At 49.1% G+C, this 21696-nt stretch overlaps 1 protein-coding gene across 2 annotated transcripts in view; it reads right to left on the bottom strand.

Annotated features, from left to right (window-relative positions):
* Window positions 1-3529: 3529 nt before the first annotated feature.
* c11h21orf91 (chromosome 11 C21orf91 homolog) overlaps window positions 3530-21696 on the bottom strand; it is a 39003-nt gene continuing 20836 nt past the window's right edge. For both annotated transcript variants that reach the window (XM_070893227.1, XM_070893229.1), the window contains exons 3-5: window positions 7555-8094; window positions 6391-6453; window positions 3530-4692 (exon numbers count right to left, since the gene is read on the bottom strand). In XM_070893227.1, coding sequence (XP_070749328.1) covers window positions 4526-4692; window positions 6391-6453; window positions 7555-8094 — 770 coding nt within the window. In that variant the 3' untranslated portion in view covers window positions 3530-4525. The remainder of the gene's footprint in view (window positions 4693-6390; window positions 6454-7554; window positions 8095-21696) is intronic.

Here is a 21696-nt window from a genome sequence, read left to right as displayed (position 1 = left end):
AAGACAGGGCAACTTAGTGGAAACAGGAAATGGGGCCCTGGGGCGTGTTAATGTCAGGAGCACAAGTTCACTATTTATTCACAAAGCCATCAGAAGCAGCAGCCAGAGTCTTAGTCATACAAGAAAGAAACGGCAGAGACAGGTTAAGAAAATATCTTTTATTTAAAATCTAATCTGCACTATACTTTATACAATGTAAATGTAAAAAGACCTGCAGGACTGAGTAAATCGCAATCACTACGTCCTCCCAACAGCAGGGGAGCAACCTTAGAAAACCCAGAGAATAACCAACACAGGTAACTTATCGAAACCAAAATCAAGTTAACACAGCTCAACAAATCCCAGCGATGTCCCGACACACAGTCCGGAGAAATTGGCAGCAGTTTGAGAGGGAAATGAAGGAAGGTGCTAGTAAACGTACCGCTTGCTCCGACACTGGTTTCCACAGTTCCTCCGATAAAATTCAGGCAACTTTACTATTTTTTTTTCCTTGAAGACTTGCTGGTGGAGTGCCCGCAGTGCAGAGGGAAGCTCCGCATCTTGGGACAGATTCAAGTTTCCCCCCCCAGTTACTTTACACCGTCTGAAACATAAGGTGCAGGAAACAGCGGGCGTTTCTGTAAAGATACCTTCGCCCTCCCTCAGAACACAATCTGCTCAAACCTCGGAGTGTGGGATCGGACCGGGGATATTCCCGCTCGGAGCGTGGGATATTCCCGCTCGGAGTGTAGGATCGGACCGGGATATTCCCGCTCGGAGCATGGGATCGGACCGGGGATATGCCCGCTCGGAGTGTAGGATCGGACCGGGATATTCCCGCTCGGCGCATGGGATCGGACCGGGGATATTCCCGCTCGGAGTGTAGGATCGGACCGGGATATTCCCGCTCGGCGCATGGGATCGGACCGGGGATATTCCCGCTCGGAGCGTAGGATCGGACTGGGATATTCCCGCTTGAAACATGGGATCGGACCCGGGATATTGCCGCTCGGAGCGTGGGATATTCCCGCTCGGAGTGTAGGATCGGACCGGGATATTCCCGCTCGGAGCGTGGGATCGGACCGGGGATATTCCCGCTCGGAGCGTGGGATCGGACCGGGGATATTCCCGCTCGGAGCGTGGGATCGGACCGGGGATCGTTGAACCTGGAGCATTCCCGCGGTGGGGCTCAGTACATTTATCTACTTAAAAAATCTACAGTAATATCAAAAAAAAAAATCAAAAACGTTTGACTTTAAAAATAACACAAACACACAATACTGAAGGCTGCAAAATGGAGTGAAAATTCGACCTATAAAAAGGTGGTGGAATCACACGTTTACTGAGAACTGCAAGTGGGAGCGGACAATCCTGAGGAGGACACAATAAATCAGTGTCAACAACACTGGTCTGCTTAGAAAACACGAGAAATGCATTGTACAAACGGACCGGGTTTCGATAATCCCTGATACAGTGTCGCCTTCGGACAATGCAAGCTGATTAAGGCAGCCAAGAACTTGCACAAATACCCTAATCCAGAAGAACACACACACACACATACGCACGCACTATAGTCGCTGCATTCATTGTGCTCCTTATTGGGGGTGGGGTGGGGGGGGGGGGTTTGATTCCAACAGAGAAATCGGTTAAAATCCAGTGCGGAGGAATTTTAATGTCTACGTGTTGGGGAAATGTTACATCTTAAAGCCACCGAACCCACTGTTTTCACAACACAAAATCTGCACCCCTAAACAGGTCAATAAAAAAACCCCCACATCAACACTCATCGATTCAGATCAAAATCGGTTGGTTACAGAATACAGAGAGCAGAAAACACTGGAGACACTCAGCAGGTCAGACAGCATCTGTAGAGAGAGAAACAGAGTTAACATTTCAGGGCAGGGCATCCCAACCGAACTTGGGATTTATTTTAGACCCGAAACGTTAACTCTGTTCCACAGATACTGCCCAAGTTGTTGAGCCTTTCCAGCATTTTCTGTTTTTTAATTTCAGATTTCCAGCACCCGCAGTGTTTTGCAATACAGGGGGGATTCTGTACGCCGTACGGAGGAGAACATCTCCCAAGACTCCTTCCCACCCACACTTAACACTGCACAGAGACGCTACAACTAATTGGCTTTATATATCTATAAAAAAATAAAGACCCACTGAAGTGTGAAGCTGAACACAGACAGCAACCGAGAGATTCAGCAACCGGAGGCACTCGGTGGGAGAGAGCTCGAATTATGAACTTTACAAAAGGAGAGTCTAAGCGGGCAAAAGAAACCACTCACCCAGCTTTTATAATTGTTTCGCATCCCCTCCCCAATCCTGTTTTCTCTGTGAAACTCCCTTCCTCTCTCGCCATCACCTGGAGCAGGAGGCCATTCAGCCCCTCGAACCTGTTCTGCCACTCAATTAGATCATGGCCAATCTGTACCGCATTGTGTGCCAACAGCCAATCGGTGATGGGGATCACCCAAAGCTGCACTTTGACCTATTCCGACAGCCTGGAGGTGCGACCAGCAGCTCCCACATTGATGCAACTGACACAGGATAAGCACATTAGAACTAGGAACAGGCCAGACGGCCCCTCGAGCCGGCTCCGCCATTCAATGAGATCATGGCTGATCTTCTACTTCAACTCCACTTTGCTGCAGCTTTAAATCCATTTTGTTGCATTGTGAGCGACTCTGGTGAAATGCTGATGCACGTTTTACAGCACAATCCCCTTCACATAAACACCAGGGGCATTCTTCCTCACACTCCACCCCAGATAGGAGGCACCTGCTCACCGACCCCTACAGTCACTCACTGACCCCTGCACTCGACCCCTAGAGTCGCTCACTGACCCCTGCACTCGACCCCTAGAGTCGCTCACTGACCCCTGCACTCGACCCCTAGAGTCGCTCACTGACCCCTGCACTCGACCCCTAGAGTCACTCACTGATCCCTGCACTCGACCCCTAGAGTCACTCACTGACCCCTGCACCCTGACCCCTAGAGTCGCTCACCGACCCCTGCACCCTGACCCCTAGAGTCGCTCACCGACCCCTCTCTCTGAGCGAGGCAGTCAGCTCGACTTGATAAAACCCCAAGCAAAACCCGGACACAGTTTTTTAAAAACTGACCCGACTATATGCATTCTACAGGATTCTGGTTAATAACCACTGCACATTCCGACTCCGCTTCGTAAATGCCCACTGTGGCTTTAGAAGGGGGCAATAAAACTGTGGGGGGGGGGGGGGGGGGGTTTGTGCATCACGCCGACACTGCGGTTAGAATGGGATGGCAGCCTACCATCAGGGTACCTGAGCCAGACCGGGGCATGGAGAGAACAGGAGGGAGCTTCCCTCTGGACCATCGCAGCCCATTTACACAGAGATTGGCGGCTGCAGATTCGCTCCAATGCTAACCTCGCGGAGCGTTAAATGGCAGCTGGATGTTGGCCTGTGGTCCTGAACCCCCACACCCTGCTGGACATCGGCCTATGGTCCTTGCCCCACCCCCCCCATTCCGCTGGACATCGGCCCGTGGTCGTCGACCCCCCTCCCCCACTCCACGACAGGTCAGGAGTGACCCCAAAGTTCCTGAATATATATTCAAGCACAAACAGAACACGCACCAGTGAAGCAGAAACAATGGACCCCAGCACCAATCTCTCTGGCTCGTATTTTCTATGTTTCTATGTATCGGCAACGCAAGATTAACAAAAACAAACAAAGTAATTTAAACATTCCCCTGCCTCCCACTCGCCCCCATTAAAGTGCAAACTCTCGCTGAGGTTCGGTCCCCTGGGGGTCTCGAGCAATGCTTCCGTTCATTTTATTTTTTGGGTGCGAGGCCCCTTTAAGGGACGGCGTGGCCTATTCTAAATACCACACTGGCACAGTTTTCCACATCAGCGAGCCGGCTGCACGGGAGGTGTGGAGAGCTGCGCAGCTCAGAGGGAACATCAGCCAAGATCTCTGAAAGCCTGCGGCGACGGGCCATTTGACTGCAGAGTGCATCACCGTTCAGCCCGATCTGCTCACCGCTGCACCCTCCAAGCAAAGGAAGGAGGGGGTGCAAGGATCGGCAGCAAACACCCAGATAGCAATCGGGCCTGGGAACTGTGGCTGTTCACCAGCTTCCCCGCACCTTGCCAAATCCAGCAGCTGTCCACCGCTGGCCGAGATCAACTCGAGCACAGACCAGGGACCGAGTGCCAGGCCTAGGCCGTACACCTACTGAATAAAACTCCCTTATGCTAGATTCCCCAAATTATTTTCGGTAGCATAATGAACTGTGCAGGGGATTCCACACTCCACCAGACCAATAAGGTTTAAATAAATCACACAGGGTTTAAAAAAAAAAAAAATTGTAAAAAAAAAACCCACACAATCGATTTAAACAAGTAACTAAAATAAGTTGCCATTTCTTTTTCTCTTGTAAATATAGACATGAAATAACATACAAAATATCTCCCGCAGACGGAGTTCAATGTAATACTATTGGGTGTTTTTTTGAACAGCTGTGGTTTGAGGAGTCAGCGGGCAGGTGGCAGTCAGTTGTCGAGGGGCACGCTGGGTTTAATCCCCCCTCGCCCCACTTGCAGCCAGGGCAGCTTGGCGCGGTTCTTGAAGAGCTGCTCGATGGCGATGTAGCGCACGTGCAGCTCGGAGGCGAGAGAATCCTTCTTCTCCAGTTCTTGTGCGAGATCTTCAAAGACCACTTCAAGCAAAGGAGAAAAATTAATTAGGAAAGGGTGAGCGGGAGGAGAAGGGGAAAGTGCTTTATAACTTTGTTATAAAAGTTTGATAAACTTTATGAAATGAACAGTTCGGGCTCAGCTGGAGTATTGTGAAAATTCTGGACACTTTACTTTAGGGAGGATATCAAGATCTTGGAGCGAAGGACATTTACATAGAAACATAGAAAATAGGTGCAGGAGTAGGCCATTCGGCCCTTCGAGCCTGCACCGCCATTCAATGAGTTCATGGCTGAACAAGCAACTGCTTTCTCGCCAGACCCCTTGATCCCCCGAGTAGTAAGGACGACATCTAACTTCTTTTTGAATGTATTTAGTGAATTGGCCTCAACAACTTTCTGTGGTAGAGAATTCCACAGGTTCACCACTCTCTGGGTGAAGAAGTTTCTCCTCATCTTGGTCCTAAATGGCTTACCCCTTATCCTTAGACTGTGACCCCTGGTTCTGGACTTCCCCAACATGGGGAACATTCTTCCTGCATCTAACCTGTCTAAACCAGTCAGAATTTTAAACATTTCTATGAGATCCCCTCTCATTCTTCTGAACTCCAGTGAATACAAGCCCAGTTGATCCAGTCTTTCTTGATGTGTCAGTCCAGCCATCCCAGGAATCAGTCTGGTGAGAATGGTTCCAGGGATGAGGGACTTCAGTTATGTGGGGAGACTGGGATTGTTCTCCTTAAAGCAGAGCAGGTTACGGAGAGATTGAATAGAGGTCAAAATCAGGAGGGGTTTTGATAAGAGTAAATAAGGAGAAACGGTTTCCAGTGGCAGGAGGATTCAGTAACTAAAAGGACACAGATTTAAGATAATGGGCAAGAGAAGCAGAATTGTTACGATTCTATAAAAATAACAGCGAGTTACGATCTGGAATGCACTGCCTGATGGAAGCAAATTCAATAGTAACTTTCAAAACGAAATTGGATAAATACTTGAAAGAGAAAAATTTACAGGGCTATGGGTAAAGAGCTGGGGGGAGTGGGACTAATGTGATAGTTCTTTCAAAGAGCCAGCACAGGCATGATGGGCCACCTTCTGTGCTGTGCATTCGATGATTCTTCTCAAGGCATTGACTCTTTGCACTGCAGGCAGTCAGATGTTGGTTGAAGGATAAATATTTGCAAGACCAACATTTTTACCTCTCATCAAAAACAGATTATCTAGTCATTTTTCTCATTGCTGTGTGCAAATTTGGCTGTTGTGTTTCCTACATTACAACAGCGATTACACTATATTTAATTGGCTGGAAAACACTTTGGGACGTCCAGTGGTGTGAAAGGCACTATATAAATGCACGTTCTTCCTTCTGCATCATCTTTTGTGTGTGTGTGGGGGGGGAAATTACAACATCAAGTATTGTGAATATCACTTTGATTTTGGAATCAGTGCCTGTCCTACACGCTCATGGTGACCCGCCCCATCCAATACCCACGTAGGGACATTAATCGGAGCTCGAAATATCTCCGGTCCCCCTCGTTAGCTCCCGTGAATCAAGCACTTGGCTGAAGACTGTACCCATCAGTGCCACAAGGTGTAAACCTCAACAACATAAAAACAAAAACCCCCAGCCAGAGTCTTTCCGAAAGATTTAGATCCAACTTCTCCCAACAGGTGATGTAACTACAATCAGGACCTTCTGTTCAAAGAGATGTGGCGATTTACCTTTGATTTGTTTGAGGAGTTGCTCGTTTAACGGCACCAGTTCATCCACTGCCATGTCGCCCACTGTAAGACACGTCAAAGAGCGTTAGAATGGTCACGGTATCCGGCCCAGGCGGAGGGATACCACAGCGCTTCTCTGCATAACCTGCTTCAAGGTGAATTATCTTCACTCGCCCTTCTGATTTTAAGGTTTGAAAGGGTGGATAGAGAGAAAGTATTTCCTCTGGTGGGGGGATGGGGGGGGATGGGTGGGGTGGGGTGGGGTGGGGGGGTAGGGTGGGGGTCCAGAACAAGGGGACATCACCTTAAAATTAGAGCCAGGCCGTTCAGGGGTGATGGCAGGAAGCACTTCTTCACACAAAGGGCAGTGGCAATCTGGACCAAAAGCTGTTGACAGACATAAGTTGGGTGCCAGCTGTGTCTCAGTGGGCAGCACCCTCAACCTCGAGTCAGAAGTGGGTTCAAGTCCCACTCCAGATACTCAAACACAAAATCCAGGCAAACGCTCCAGTGCAGTGCTGAGGGAGTGCTGCAGTGTCGGAGATGCCGCCTTTCGGGTGAGATGTTAAACCGAGTGGATGTAAAAGATCCCATGGAATTATTTCGAAGAGGAGCAGGGGAGTTATCCCTGGTGTCCTGGGGCCAATAGTTATCCCTCAATCAACATCACTAAAGACAGCTTAAGCTGCTCAGTATCACGTTGCTGTTTGTGGGAGCTTGCTGTGCGCAAATTGGCTGCCGCATTTCCCACATTACAACAGTGACTACACTCCAAAAGTACTTCATTGGTTGTAAAGCGCTTTGGGACGTCCCGAGGTTGTGGAAGGCGCTATGAAAGTGCAAGTCTGTGCGATATGTGCGCGCACTCGGTCCGTGCAGCAGAGCAGGTCTCCAGTCATCCTGGTTAACCCTTGCCACTGGATCAAGCCCTAGCTCTGTCAAGCCCGTGTGGTGGCTGGTGTGCAACGGCCCCCCCATGTTAAAAAAATCCACACACAGGCATCTTCCACCCTTCAGGATGCAGTTCTGGAACTGGAATATTAGGTCCCTCATTGAACCACCCTGTGAACTCATCCCTTTTCGGCGTGGAAGCAAGTCACACTCGTTTCGAGGGATCTCCTATGATGATGATGATGTGTGTCGGACAGCCAGTCCTGTACTTACACTCCTGCTGGGTGTAGAGCCGGTGATGTCTCGCCTCGCTGCTGCGATTCCGTGTCGCCGGGCGAGCTTCTGTCCCTTGCCCGAGCCCCTCCGCTGACCAACGGAGGTCGTCGCCGTGAAACCTGGCGGCAGCCGCTCCCAGCATTCCCAGACGGAAGCCCCCCTGCGGGTCCCGTTCCAAGATTCCCCGGCTGCATTCCGAGTATCCCGGCGCGGCGCCATCCAGCCAGCGCGGAGAGTAGCGGGGCAGCTGCGAGCCATTGAGCTGGGGGAAGTGTGTCCTGAACAGGGCCGGCTCGGGGTCGCGACCCCCCACCTCGGCCCGCCTGCAGTCCCGGAGGTCGGCCTCCGATTGCTGGTTCTGTGCGTATTGAACAATCTGGCTGATCTTCCTGCTCAGGATCTCCTTCACATCCTTGTAGGTGCTCTTGGACACCTTTGGCCGCCCGAGGTCCTGATTGGCGATGAGGTGGTACTTCTCGAAGCACTGCCGGTGGCCCCGCACAGACTCCGTGTGAAGGAGGTTAGACCTGGCCACCCCTGAAACACACAAGGCAAAACAACATTTACCCAAACTCGGAAACAGTAAACCACTTGGCGATAGAGTGGGATATCATAGAAACATAGAAAATAGGTGCAGGAGTAGGCCATTCGGCTCTTCGAGCCTGCACCACCATTCCATAAGATCATGGCTGACCTTTCACCTCCATACCCCTTGATATCAGTCAAAGCCCCCGCCCTCGATCGCTACAACAACTTGCATTTATATAGCACCTGTAACATCCCAAGGCACGTCACAGGAGTGTTATAAAACAAAAATTTGATATTGAGTCACAGAGATATTAGGGCAGGTAAACAAAAGCTTGGTTGGTTTTAAGGAGCGTCTTAAAGGAGGAGAGAGAGTTACTGAGGCGGAGGGGTTTAGGGAGGGAGTTCCAGAGGTTAGGGTCCAGACAGCTGAAGGCACGGCCACCGATGGTGGAGCGATGAGAATTGGGGATGCTCAAGAGGTCAGAAATGAAGGAGTGCAGAGATCTCGGGGGGAGGCGGAGGTTACAGAAAGAGGTAGGGTGAGGATATGGAGGGATTTGAACACAAGGATGAGAATTTTAAAATCAAGGCGTTACCAGGCAGTCAATGTAAGTCAGTGAGCACAGGGGTGATGGGCAAATGGAACTTGGTGCGAGTCAGGATACGAACAGCAGAGATTTGGATGAGTTTATGGAGGGTGGAAGAGGGGAGGCCAGCCAGGAGAGCATTGGAATAGTCACGTCTAGAGGTAACAGAATCACGGAGGAAAGTTTCAGCAGTGGATGGGCTGAGGCAGGGTCAGAGACGGGCGGTGTTACGGAGGTTGAAGTAGGCGGTCTCGGTGATGGAGAGGATATGGTGTCTGGAAGCTCAGCTCAGGGTTAAATAGGATGCCGAGGTTTCAAACAGTCTGGTTCAGGCCGGGACAGTGGCCAGGGAGAGGGATGGAATCGGCGGGTAGGGAGTGGAGTTTGTGGTGGGGGACAGAACACACCGGTTTCAGTACTCCCAGTGAACCGTGCCGGTTAGTGCACGAACAGGGCAAGGAACTGGGCTGCTCTTGGCTGTGAAGCACAACATGGTCAAACAGCCCAAAGAAGAATGACCATGGGCAAAATAATCAGAGGGCTGTTGGCATCTGTGGAACTGGATGCCATGTACCAGCGAGCAACCAGGAGAAATAGCGGGGTGGCAAAAATTAAATTGCAGCAGTGCAACTCAAAATAAGCCAGGAATTCCTAAATATTTAAAATTTGAAAAATTATTTAAAAAAATACCCCACATCGTATATCCTAAGCAGAAATGATCCCTTGTGTCATGTTTCTGCAAAAATCTGATTCATTGCTGAGTCAGTCAATGACCTGTCTGCCCCGTTCACTAAATGCCGTACATCAAAGGCCCATTTAGCAAGCGAGGCCTCACTCTCTGGCATTATTTCCCTTTATCAATTACCAGTCCCTGCCCCAACCCAGACAGACGGCGCCAAGCCAAGGAGCGGAGGGGGAGAGACCGAGAGTCCTGGTTATCCCAACAAGCAGGCAGCATTCCCAATTTTTGTCCCTCTCCTCTCCCTAGGGTAAGAGCTCCACAGGGCAGGTAGCACGCCCAGTTCTTCATCCGAGAGCCTGGACAGTGTGTACTGACAGGCTATCTGTCTGCGGAAGGCACCGTGTCGGACAGCAATGACTTGACCTCCACACAATGGCACTTTCAGACGTGTGGGAAGCGGGGGGGGGGGGGGGTGTGTACTGGATTGTGGTCTGAAGGGCAGACTCTTTCGCCCCTCCCTCGACTGAGGCCAACAGCAACCCCCGCCATTGGCTGCAGGTTCAGCGCAGCACGTCCAATCAACTCCATGCACGAACTGCTACAGAGGCCCAAGTGGAGAGAAAGACTGCTGTGTTTTGGGGCTAGTCCACCGAAATACTCGTAGTTATAGCGGTTTTTTTCGGAAGCTCATTACAAGCAGGAAACGGCCGCCGGGCATTGTGTGCCGCAGGAGATTGAGAGCGGGCAGTAATCAGATGATTTCGGCACTCGAGGGGAACGAAGGGATATGGGGATTGGGCGGGAAAGTGGAGTTGAGGTCAAAGATGGGCCATGATCTTATTAAATGGCAGAGCAGGCTCGAGGGGCTCCTGCTCCTAATTCTTATGTTATGAAAGAGCCTGGTAACCCAGCATTGCCTGAAGTTTGTGAATGAACAAAAAAATTAAAAATAAATGTTTTATTGAGCTGGCAGTACCACTGTCTCAGCCGCCAGTATTTGGATTGTTTTGTGTGCGTCGTTGGCGAGACCATCCCTAGTGGCCCCGAGAAGATGGTGGTGGGCTGCCTGCTCAGATCACAGCAGTTATCCTCTTTGTAGTGGTCCAATGAGCCACTCTGTTGTACCAAACCACTACACAGGGCAGTTCAGAGACAACCATGTGGTCTGAGACTGGAGTTACATACAAGGCCAGACCGGGCAAGGACATTGGGTAACCAGTTACCTATCCCATTCACATTCAATCCAACGCCTGCCGCTCCATTGTACCAGCCATTACAATGACGCTGAAGCCATAAAGGAAGACTTGAACAGTCAAGTGTGGGCAGAGGAAACAGATCGGGAGATAGCTGCGAACACAGACTGTACTCAACAAGCGTCGGCACCGTCAGGAATTAGACAGACATAAAAGCCAGGGGAAAAGAGAGAGGTTTGATATTACAATGCATAGAATTTACAGCACAGAAACAGTCCATTCGGTCCCACCGCTCCGTGCTCCACACCAGCCCCTCCCACCCCTCTTCATCTCACCCCATCATCATATCCTTCGATTCCTTTCTCCGTGTGTTTATCCAGCTTCCCCTTAAATGCATCGATACTTTTCACCTCAACCACTCCCTGTGGAAGCGAGTTCCACATTCTCACCACTCTCTGGGGAAAGAAGTTTCTCCTGAATTCCCGATTGGATTTATTAGTGATTATCTTGTGTTGATGGCCCCTTGTTCTGGTTTGCCTCACAAATGGAAACAACTTCTCTACGTCTACTGAATTAAACAATGTCATCATTTTAAACACCTTTATCAGGTCATCCCTCAGCCTGCTCTTTTCTAGATTAAGTCTAGCCTTGGTTAGAGATAGTTAGAGATAATCCTCTCCTCCCTCCCCCCCACCCTTCCTGGCAGACATCACGTGTCTGTACAGGTCACAGCAAATTTGCTTGCACAAGTTGCCACATCTGCACTTTCTTCAAAAGCTGCTGGATTGCACAGAGCTCAGCAAACACAACAACAACCCCCACCAGTCTGCAATCTACAGCTACACGTGCACCCACATGAAACAGCATCCGGGAACTTAGACAGCATTCCAGCTCGAGGGATTGAGACAGTTCCCTGCAGCAAACAAAGGGTGGGAGTTGTGGCCTGGCATTGCTCGGTCGAAGGGGCCTTTGATTTGTGGTTGGACAGGTGCTCCTGTTTAATAATAGGTGTTCAGTTCTCTCCCTCGAGCACCAACTCTCGCAGGGTTACAGCTCCAGCAGTGAAAAGATTTCAATACCACCCGACGTCCCAAAGCGCTTTACAGATAATGAAGTACTTTGAGTAATGACTACCATGAAGTAGTCACTTGTAATGTGGGAAACGCAGCAGCCAACTTGTGCACAGCAAGCTCCCACAAACAGCAATGTGATAATGACCAGATAATCTGTTTTTTTTCTAAATTGATGTTGGTTGTGGGATAAATATTGGGCAGGACACTGGGATAACTTCCCTGCTCTTCTTCGAAATAGTGCCACGGGAACCCGAGAGAGCAGACGGGGCCTCGGTTTAACGTCTCATCCAAAAGACGGCACTCCGACAGTGCAGCGCTCCCTCAGCACGGCACTGGGAGCATCAGCCTAGATTTTTGTGCTCGAGTCGTGTGTGTGCTAAAAAGATGGCCAGAATTTTTTTTTTTTTTTTAAAAACTCTTTTGCAAACCCCACTTGAACTTCACACATGTGCACTTCCACTGGATAGCGAGAGAAGGGGGGACCATGGCCAGATGTTTTTCTTTCTCCCAACACAGGAACCAGACCAAATTGTAACGTGTGACACCCCTTTAGCCGAGCGAGATCAGACTGGGGATGGAACCTGCGACAGCCCTCCCTCGATAGGTCTGTGGGCCCCCTGTGCCATATCAGCGCTTTTAATCAGCATGGTTTAAAGAGAGAGGCTAGACAACCAGGAGCCTGCATAAATTCTCAAGTTTTTACTGGCCAAGAAACAATTTTATTTTCACAAAGCTGGGGAGCAAATACTGCCAATGAACATTGCGATATTGTTAAACAGGTGGATTGGGGCAGGATTTGGAGCAGTGTCAGCCGTAGCTCAGTGGGTAGCACCCCTCACATCTTGAGTCAGAAGGTTGTGGGTTCAAGTCCCACTCCAGAGACTTGAGCACAAAAATCTAGGCTGACACTACAGCACTGAGGGAGTGCTGCACTGTTGGAGGTGCCATCTTTCAGATGAGACGTTAAACCGAGGCCCCGTCTGCTCTCTCCGATGGACGTAAAAGATCCCATGCGATTATTTCAAAGAAGAGCAGGTTAGTTAGCCCAGGTCGCCTGGCCAATATTTATTCCTCAGTCAACATTGCTATGCAGTTTGACTGCTGCCTTTCCTATATTACAACAGTGAAGACGCTGTAAAGCGGTTTGGGACATCCGCTGGTCGTGAAAGGAGCTATATAAACACAAGTCTTTTATTTCTTTAAAGCCTGTGACCCAAGATCTGGTCTGCAATCTGCCCCCAGCTCCCGGAGGCAGAGTCCTCCAGGTATGACCACCTGCGCCAATTTCCCTTCACCCTGCAGGAGATCTGAGCCCACTGGACACCTGGCGTTGGGTGGGATTAGGACGCGTGCAGTAGATCTTTGCTCGGATGACTTTGAGCCAACGCAGATTGGCTTCAGAAAAAATAAAAGTCAGATGCAGAGTTGCAGCCTGGTTCGGTTCGGTTCGGTTCGAGAGCATCTCCAAATTACAAAAACATATCGGAACTTCTGAAAGGCCAAGTAACGCCACAATAATGCAAACTCTTGTGTACTGGTAATTTTACTGGACTAATAATCCCCAAGAAAGCTCAAATTCCCACCACTGCAGTTTGAGAATTTGAATTCAGTTTTAAAGCCAGTGACAGTAAAAGTGACAATGAAGCTGTCAGATTGTCGTAAAAACCCATCCGGTTCACTAATGTCCTTTACACTAGAACATAAGAAATAGGAGCAGGAGTAGGCCCTCGAGCCTGCTCCGCCATTCAATGAGATCATGGCTGATCTGATCTTGGGCTCAGCTTCACTTCCCTGCCCGCTCCCCATGGCCCTCGACTCCCTTTAAGGGAAGGAAACTTGCCGTCCTTACCCGGTCTGTGTCTATCTGTGACTCCAGTCCCACGACAATGTGGTCGACTCTTAACTGCCCCTCCGAAGTGGCCTGGCGAGCCACTCTGTTGCATCAAACCACTATCGAAGGCAACTAGGGACAGGCAATAAATGCCGCCCATGCCAGCGACATCCACATCACAGAGAATGAGCAACAAAAGAGCTGTGAGGAAGCAGCCACAATTGGACCCAGACGCCATCCAATGAAGGAATGAGGTAGGCAATGGGCCAACGGAATACAACCGGTATCCAGCGCCACAAACACTGTACACCAAACCCTCCCCTGATCCCACTGTAGCATATTGTGCTGGCGCTGCACAGAACAGAGCCTCACGGAGGCAGCTGACGGTACTGCACCCGGCCAAGCCCATGGCCTGGAACAGCAGGCCTCCTGCACGAGATACAAGCGTGGGTCTCGCGCAATGGGGAAACGCTGCCCGAGCCAGTACAAGTTCAGCAAATCACCCAACTTTTCCTGTCCGTACAATACCCTCTGTCAACTCCCGAGCTCCTCTTGATAAATGCACAAGAGCTATCTAGCCACGAGATCGCCATCGTGAGACGCTATATAAAAAAACAAAAACAAAACCAGAACCACTCTTTAAATCATGTAACATAACCAGGAAACATCTGTTACTATCACCACTCCGTGTCCTCAAAACCTGGCAACACTCATACCGATAGGGAAATTACATCAACATGTTGACAAGGAGAGAGAGAGAGAGAGAGAGAGAGAGGGAGAGAGATACAGACAGACACAGACAGAGGGAAAGAAGAGAGGAGAAAGGAGAGAGAAAGAAAGGGAGAGAGAGAATGAAAGGAGACTGGAAGAGAAAGCCCCTGATCTTATTGGAACAAGGAGCTGCCCTTCAATGTGCGTTGGGTTTTTCTGGATTGTGTCGGGGGCCGGGGGGGGCAGGTGTATGGAATGATCTGGAATGGTTCTGAATGATCCTTGCGCCCATGGAATCAATTCTTAATTTGGCTCTATGACCACATACCTACTGACTACAGATTTGTGCAGTTTGGTCACGCAACTTATTCAGTGTATTGGCTCCAATAGGTAAAAAAAGCACAAACTACAGCCTCAAATTGCACTCACCACTGTCACCATGGACAACAGACCCTAAGGAATCCAGCCGGACACTCCAGTGCAGTACTGAGGGAGTGCCGCAGTGTGGGAGGTGACTAAACCAAGGCCCCGCCTGCTCGCTCAGGTTTGCACTATTTTGAAGAACAGGAGTGTTATCCCCTGTGCCCTGGGCCAATATTTATAGCACAACTATTTGTACTAATAACATGGCCACCATTCTCTGATTGGCTTTCCATTATCACATGACCCATTGCTGATTGGTCCCCTTGGAGGATAAGCCACACCCAGAAGTTTCTCTGGAATGTGTAAATGGAACCACCCAGCCCAAGTTCTGACTGACATGCAAAGTGTAATTTGATCCATTCTGACTTCTGAAGCCATAGAGGACAGCTCTCGAACAACCCAGCAAAAGCCTCCCAAGTTCCAGCCGAACTCCGAACTCCCTTACCCCAGTGCAAGTGCATCACCTTCCCGCCCCCACCCCAACCCCCCATAGATGTGGCATTGTGTGCGGATTGGTAACAGGTTTATTGGTTATGAAGTGAATAGTGAGAGTGTCATGACTTCTGGATTTCATCCACTCCAACAATGTCCCTTGTAACATGCAGGGGGTTGGAAGAACGTGATCTGTCTTCAGAGTTCCCTCTCTCCCCTCTGATCACCACCCCACAAACTCCTCCTCTGTGTCTCTCCTCCCCAGAGAAATAGCATGGTCAATTGTGGGGCCCCACTTCCGGTTCCTGGGGGGGGGGGGGGGGGGGGGGGGGGGGGTCCAGAGGACGCAGGCGCGGAAGGAATAGAAAAGCGTTATTCAAAGCAACTATTTGTACTACTTATCCCTCAGCCAACATAACTAAAAAGCAGATTATCTGGTCATTATCACATTGCTGTTTGTGGGAGCTTGCTGTGCACAAATTGCCTGTCGCATTTCCCACATTACAACAGTGACTACACTTCGAAAATTATTTAATTGGCTGCAAAACATTTTGGGACATCTGGAGGTCATGAAAAGGTGCTTTAGAAACACAAGTCCTTTGTTCTTGAAGCAGCAGCAACACCCTAGTGTTATACAGCTGAAGATTCAGTCTATAGCCATAACCCGAGCAGTAATGGTATTGGTGGGTATTTCTGCACAGCTCACGTGGAGATACTATTTCACACATGCACGATCACCGCGACACTACTTGAACACATGAACACTGCAGTTATGCAATGCTGGCAGCAGAAAGGCTATTTTTAGACCAATTCACAGGCAGTTTACAGTGCACTGGTCACAGAGAAAGGAAATAAAGACAGTCTAAGTGCCTGCGTGGGCCGGTTTGCTCGAGAGTCCCAAGTCAGCGAGAGTGACTGTCCCAGTCTCCAGTTATGTAGAATAGGGCAAAGCACGGAAGAGTAAATGCTCCCACTGGATAGGACAGGGAAATAGAAACACTGCCAAGCATCACACACACATGTACTTATAGCCTAGTTTCAAAGCAGCATTGTTTAGAGGCCAGGATTTTTTTTTTTTGGGGGGGGGGGGGGGGGGCAAAAAGGGGGGTTGAAGGAAAGTGGAGAAAAGCACCAATGCTATCGGGACCACCATAAGCTCAGATTGCCTGTCCCAGTCACTAAGCCAAAACGCTTCCCCAACATTGACGGGACTGAACAGAGGGGCCAGAGATACTACATTGCCATGAACTATCCGATCAGTTAAATGAAATTCTAAAAGTTTTTGGGAAAACACTTCCAAGTTGAAACTGACCCAGTGAAAGACCATTGGTGGAAACGGACGGGTGGATTCGGTTTTGCTCCGAAACCCTCACTGATGCGATCGTCCAGCAACAGGGGCAGATCATCAGTTTCGCAAAGAAACCGGTTCCACGGGGACAGTCCCGAATCTCTACCTTGACTTGCAGTTACTGTGGCTTTGTAACCGTTAACACACTGCGAATGCTGGTTTTACCGTTCATGGCATGTAACGCGCAAATCACGCTCACACCAACACCCTCGCTATAAGCGCTGGAGTCTGCATATCTCAGTCGAGATCTTCGAAGCTCAGCGCATACACAAACCTGAAAACTCAGTGCCACGCTCGCCTTTATTTATCCCTGTCCCTCCGTTTGATCACCTGCTCGCAGTTAGTTGAGAGAATGAAGGGCATAATGAGGAAGAAAGCTGTAGACTGCAGGAAGATAGCAATGTACTGGTCAGGTGGGCAGAACAGTGGCAAATGGAATTTAATCCGGAGAAGTGTGAGGTAATGCATCTGGGGAGGGCTAACAAGGCAAGGGAATACACATTAAATGGTAGGATACCGAGAAGTGTAGAGGAACAAAGGGATCTTGGAGTGCAGGTCCACAGATCCCTGAAGGTAGGACAGGTAGATAAGGTGGTTAAGAAGGCATATGGAATACTTGTATCCTATGTCTTGGCTAATAAAGGCAAGAGCAGGGAGATTATGTTTGAACTGTATACAATATTGGTTAGGCCTCAGGAAAGATGTGATTGCATGAGAGAGGATACAGAGGAGATTTACGAGGATGTTGCCTGGACTAGAGAATTTTAGCTATGAGGAAAGATTGGATAGGCTGTGTTTGTTTTCTTTGGAACAGAGGAGGCTGCAGGAGACCTTATTGAGGTGTATAAAATTATGAGGGGCCGAGATAGACCCGTTTCCCTTAGCAGAGGGGTCTACAACCGGGGTGGAGGAGGGGGGGGGTTGATTTAAAGTAATTGGTAGGAGATTCAGAGGGGATTTGAGGGGAAATGTTTTCACTCAGAGTGGTGGGGGTCTGGAACTCACTGCCTGAAAGGGTGGTAGAGGCAGAAACCCTCACCACATAAAAAAAATATTTAGATGTACATTTGAAGTGCCGGAACATATAAGAATACGAATCAAGAACTGTAAAGTGGGATTGGGCTGTAGTTGGGTCCTAGACTAGCCATGATCTCACTGAATGGTGGAACAGGGGGCTGAACGGCCTCCTGTTCCTATGTTGACAACGTGGGCAGCAAATTGTACAGCAAGATTCCACAAACATCATGAATGATTTACTGGATCATCTGTTTTGGCTGGTGTTGGTTGAGAGGTATTGGCCAAAGCACAGACAATTCGTATTAGATTTTTTAAAAGTTTTTTTTTTTAAAAAACGTCCACCAGAGCCGATGGGTACTGCTCCTCCGACAGTGCGGCACTCCCTCAGTACTGCCCCTACGACAGTGCGCGCTCCCTCAGTACTGCCCCTTCGACAGTGCGGTGCTCCCTCAGTACTGCCCCGCCGACAGTGCGGCACTCTCTCAGTACTGCCCCTCCGACAGTGCGCGCTCCCTCAGTACTGCCCCTTCGACAGTGCGGTGCTCCCTCAGTACTGCCCCTCCGACAGTGCGTCACTCTCTCAGTACTGCCCCTCCGACAGTGCGGCACTCTCTCAGTACTGCCCCGCCGACAGTGCGGCACTCTCTCAGTACTGCACCCCTTCAGTAGTGTGCTGAAAAATGGTGAGAAAGTGGAACTTGCTAACGCATGGTGTAGCCGAGGTGAATTGCGCCATTGCATGGAAGGGGAAGCGAGATGGTAGATGGGGTAGAAAGGAATAGAAAGCCATGTGGGGGGCAGAAAAGAAAAACAAGAGAATTCTCTTCCCCTCTTCTTTCCCTCCCCTCCCAACCATTTTCTTCTGTAAGAAGGAAGAAATGAGTACATTTACCCTAAGCCTCATATGACCCACTAACTGAAAACAGTCACAAGGCACTGATACATGAGCTGTCTGGCCTCGTGGAACTACATGTAATAAATTTCATAACACCATGACTCGGTTAAGTTGCTTAAGTGTGTGGCTTCCTGCAGATTTAATTTCAAGCGTCTATTAAACGTAACCTTTAACAAAACCACCCACTGCTGTTGGCAGGGTTATTTATTTATAAAAAAAGCAAAGTACAGCATTAAACCAGCCTGCAATTAATACAATAAAAACTACAGACAGGCAATTTGTGTACATATACACGTCAATCTTGTGTGCGAAGCCCAAGTTATAAAATTAAAAATGAGTCCCATACAGATTCCTGAAGATAGCACAGGATCTCGATCTCACTCACTTTTGTGGTTTTAGCCGTGGCTCAGTGAGTAGCACTCTCTCGCCCCGGAGTCAGATGGTTATGGGTTCAAGTCCCGCTCCAGAGACTTGAGCACAAAAATCTAGTCTGACACTCCCAGTGAGGTGCTGTCTTTCAGACGAGACGTTAAACCCAGACCCTTTCAGGTGGATGACAATAATTCCACGGCCCTATTTCAAAAGACGACCAGGGGAGCTCTCCTCACATGTATTTATCCCTCCGAAAACTATGATCTGGACCTTGCTGTGCACAAATTGTCGGCCTCATTTCCCTACATTACAACTTTAGATCGTATCATTTTCTCTTGGACAGCAGATGCTGGTAATAGTACTAGAATATCCTGGATGTGAGGAAGTGTGACCAGTGCTCAGAGTGGGGGTTGGTACCCGGCCTGGAGGGGAGGTGGTCCGCATGCCTGGGGTCTCCCCATTCTTCTCCACCTCATTCCTGGGCCACGTGAGCCTTCCCCCCTGGGGACCCAGCTTTTGGTTCGTTACTTGTCCCATTGCCATTCCCTTTTGCCCTCCACCCCATCACAGACCTTTGCTTTTGTTCTTTCCTGCCCGCCTTCCCCCCCACGACTCTGCACTTGCTTAAAAGCTTGTTCATCTTCCAGTTCCAATGAAAGGTCATCAACCTGAAACGTTAGATCGGTTTCTTTCCCCAAAGATGCTGCCAGACCTGCTAAGTGTTTCCAGCATTTTCTGTTAAAGAAATTTATCCTCTCCAATTATTTTGGGAGGGAAAATTGAAATATATAAATAAATATAAAAAATTCAATTTCCCCCCCAAAATAATTGGAGAGGATATAGATAGATAATAAAAAAAAAAAAATGACTACACTCCAAAAGTACTTCATTGGCTGTAAAGCGCTTTGAGACGTCCGGTGGTCGTGAAAGGTGCTATATAAATGCAAGTCTTTCTTTTATAAGCTCTGAGTTGTTGTGATCTGCAATGCACTGTCTGAAAGGGCAATGGAAGCAGATTCAATAGTAACTTTCCAAAGGGAATTGGATAAATATTTTTATAAAAATTGCAGGGCTACAGGGAAAGGGTGGAATGAACGGGATAGTTCTTTCAGAGCCAGCACAGGCCTCCGTCTGTGCTGTATGATTCTGCGTTGGACATTCTCCCCCGTTTTCCATAGCTGCGATCTATTCCATCTGGGCTACATGTCTATATGTGCCTGGGAGGAGCTGGCAGCACTCCGACACACAACAGCCCTGTCTACATGGTGTAATTTAATACATCCTGTCTGCAATCATCACAGAAGGGCTCAAGTCTCGACACAATAATTATGTGAAAAGGCTTTGAATCATCAATAGGGTCAAAACGGTTTCAAATCTCGGAAGCTGAATACTGGCTCAACCAGAATGACAGTCTGCTTCATCCTGTGACGAGACGAGACTGGAGAAGCGTTCTCCTTAGAGTGGAGAATGTTAAAGGGAGATTTGATCGTGGTGTTAATGAAGGATTTCAATAGAGTAAATGAGGAGAGACTGGCAGCAGAGAACACAGATTTAAGATAATTGGGAACATGGTGGAGATGAGGAGAATGTTCTTTTTAAGGCGCAAGTTATGATGATCTTCAATGCACTGCCTAAAAGACCGATGGAAGCAGATTTGCAGGGTTATGGAGAACGAGCAGGAGAGTGGGACTAATTGGATCGCTCTTTCAAAGAGCCTGCACAGGCACGATGGGCCGAATGGCCTCCTGCTGTACTGTACGATTCTCATTCTCGCACCTCCTACCCAAGCGGCTGAACTGTCGTAGTTGGCTCAGTCACCCAGCACCAGACAGCTTTTACCTGCCCATCGAGAGGGACTTTTACATTAGAAGAGTGCAGCCCACAGAACAACATGGAATCCTCCCACTGCCTTCACCCAAGACAATCCGACCAGCAGAGACCTACTCTCACTTCCCCCCCGCCCACCAGAGTTGGCTCAGCATGTTAACGCAAGTAGAATGAAAAGTGACATCATTAAAATGCTCAGATCAAAACACAAACCTGGAATAAAGTAATTACAAGAGGCGCACACAAAAAAACAACTGAGTTCCTGCCACTGCCCTATGGAGCAGAGCCAAGCAAGTGCCCCATTGACCTATGGAGCAGTGCCAGGCGAGTGCACCATTGCCCTATGGAGCAGTGCCAGGCGAGTGCACCATTGCCCTATGGAGCAGTGCCAGGCGAGTGCACCATTGCCCTATGGAGCAGTGCCAAGCGAGTGTACCATTGCCCTATGGGAGCAGTGCCAGGTGAGTGCACTATTGCCCTATGGAGCAGTGCCAAGCGAGTGTACCATTGCCCTATGGAGCAGTGCCAAGCGAGTGCACCATTGCCCTATGGGAGCAGTGCCAGGTGAGTGCACCATTGCCCTATGGGAGCAGTGCCAGGTGAGTGCACCATTGCCCTATAAAGGGCAGTGACAGGTGAGTTTGTCAGTTATGGCTCAGTTGGTAACATTCTCAAAATGTTGTGGGTTCAAGTCCAACTCCAAAGACATGGCATAAAAATCTAGACTTCATTGCAGTACTGAGGAAGTGCTGTACTGTCAGAGGTGCCATGTCCTGGATGAGACATTAACTGAGGGCCCATCTGCTCTCTCAAGTAGACGTGCAGTGTCACTCATTGATCTTCCTGTTGGGGTTCCAGGTTCCCTTCAAACTGCTACCCTATAGTGATCCCAATAAAATGGCTGTAGATTGATACAAAAATGTCAGCTGTGGTAAAGGAGGTGGGGGGGAGGAATGACGAGCAGTATTTTTTTTTAAGTTTGTAACTATGGGAAATAGTCAGTCAGTCAGTCAGTCAGTCAGTCAGTCAGAGAGAGAGAGAGAGAGAGAGAGAGAGAGAGAGAGAGAGAGAGAGAGAGAGAGAGAGAAACAGAAAATAGGTGCAGGTGTCGGCCAGCCGGCTCTTTGAGCCTGCACCACCATTCAATAAGATCATGGTTGATCATTCACCTCAGTACCCCTATCCTGCTTTTTCTCCATACCCCTTGATCCCTTTTAGCC

The sequence above is a fragment of the Pristiophorus japonicus genome, chromosome 11 (assembly GCF_044704955.1).
Source record: "Pristiophorus japonicus isolate sPriJap1 chromosome 11, sPriJap1.hap1, whole genome shotgun sequence".
Taxonomy (NCBI): Eukaryota; Metazoa; Chordata; class Chondrichthyes; family Pristiophoridae; genus Pristiophorus; species Pristiophorus japonicus.
The sequence above is the reverse complement of the archived record's forward strand: the minus strand, read 5'-3'. Positions and strand labels throughout refer to the sequence as shown.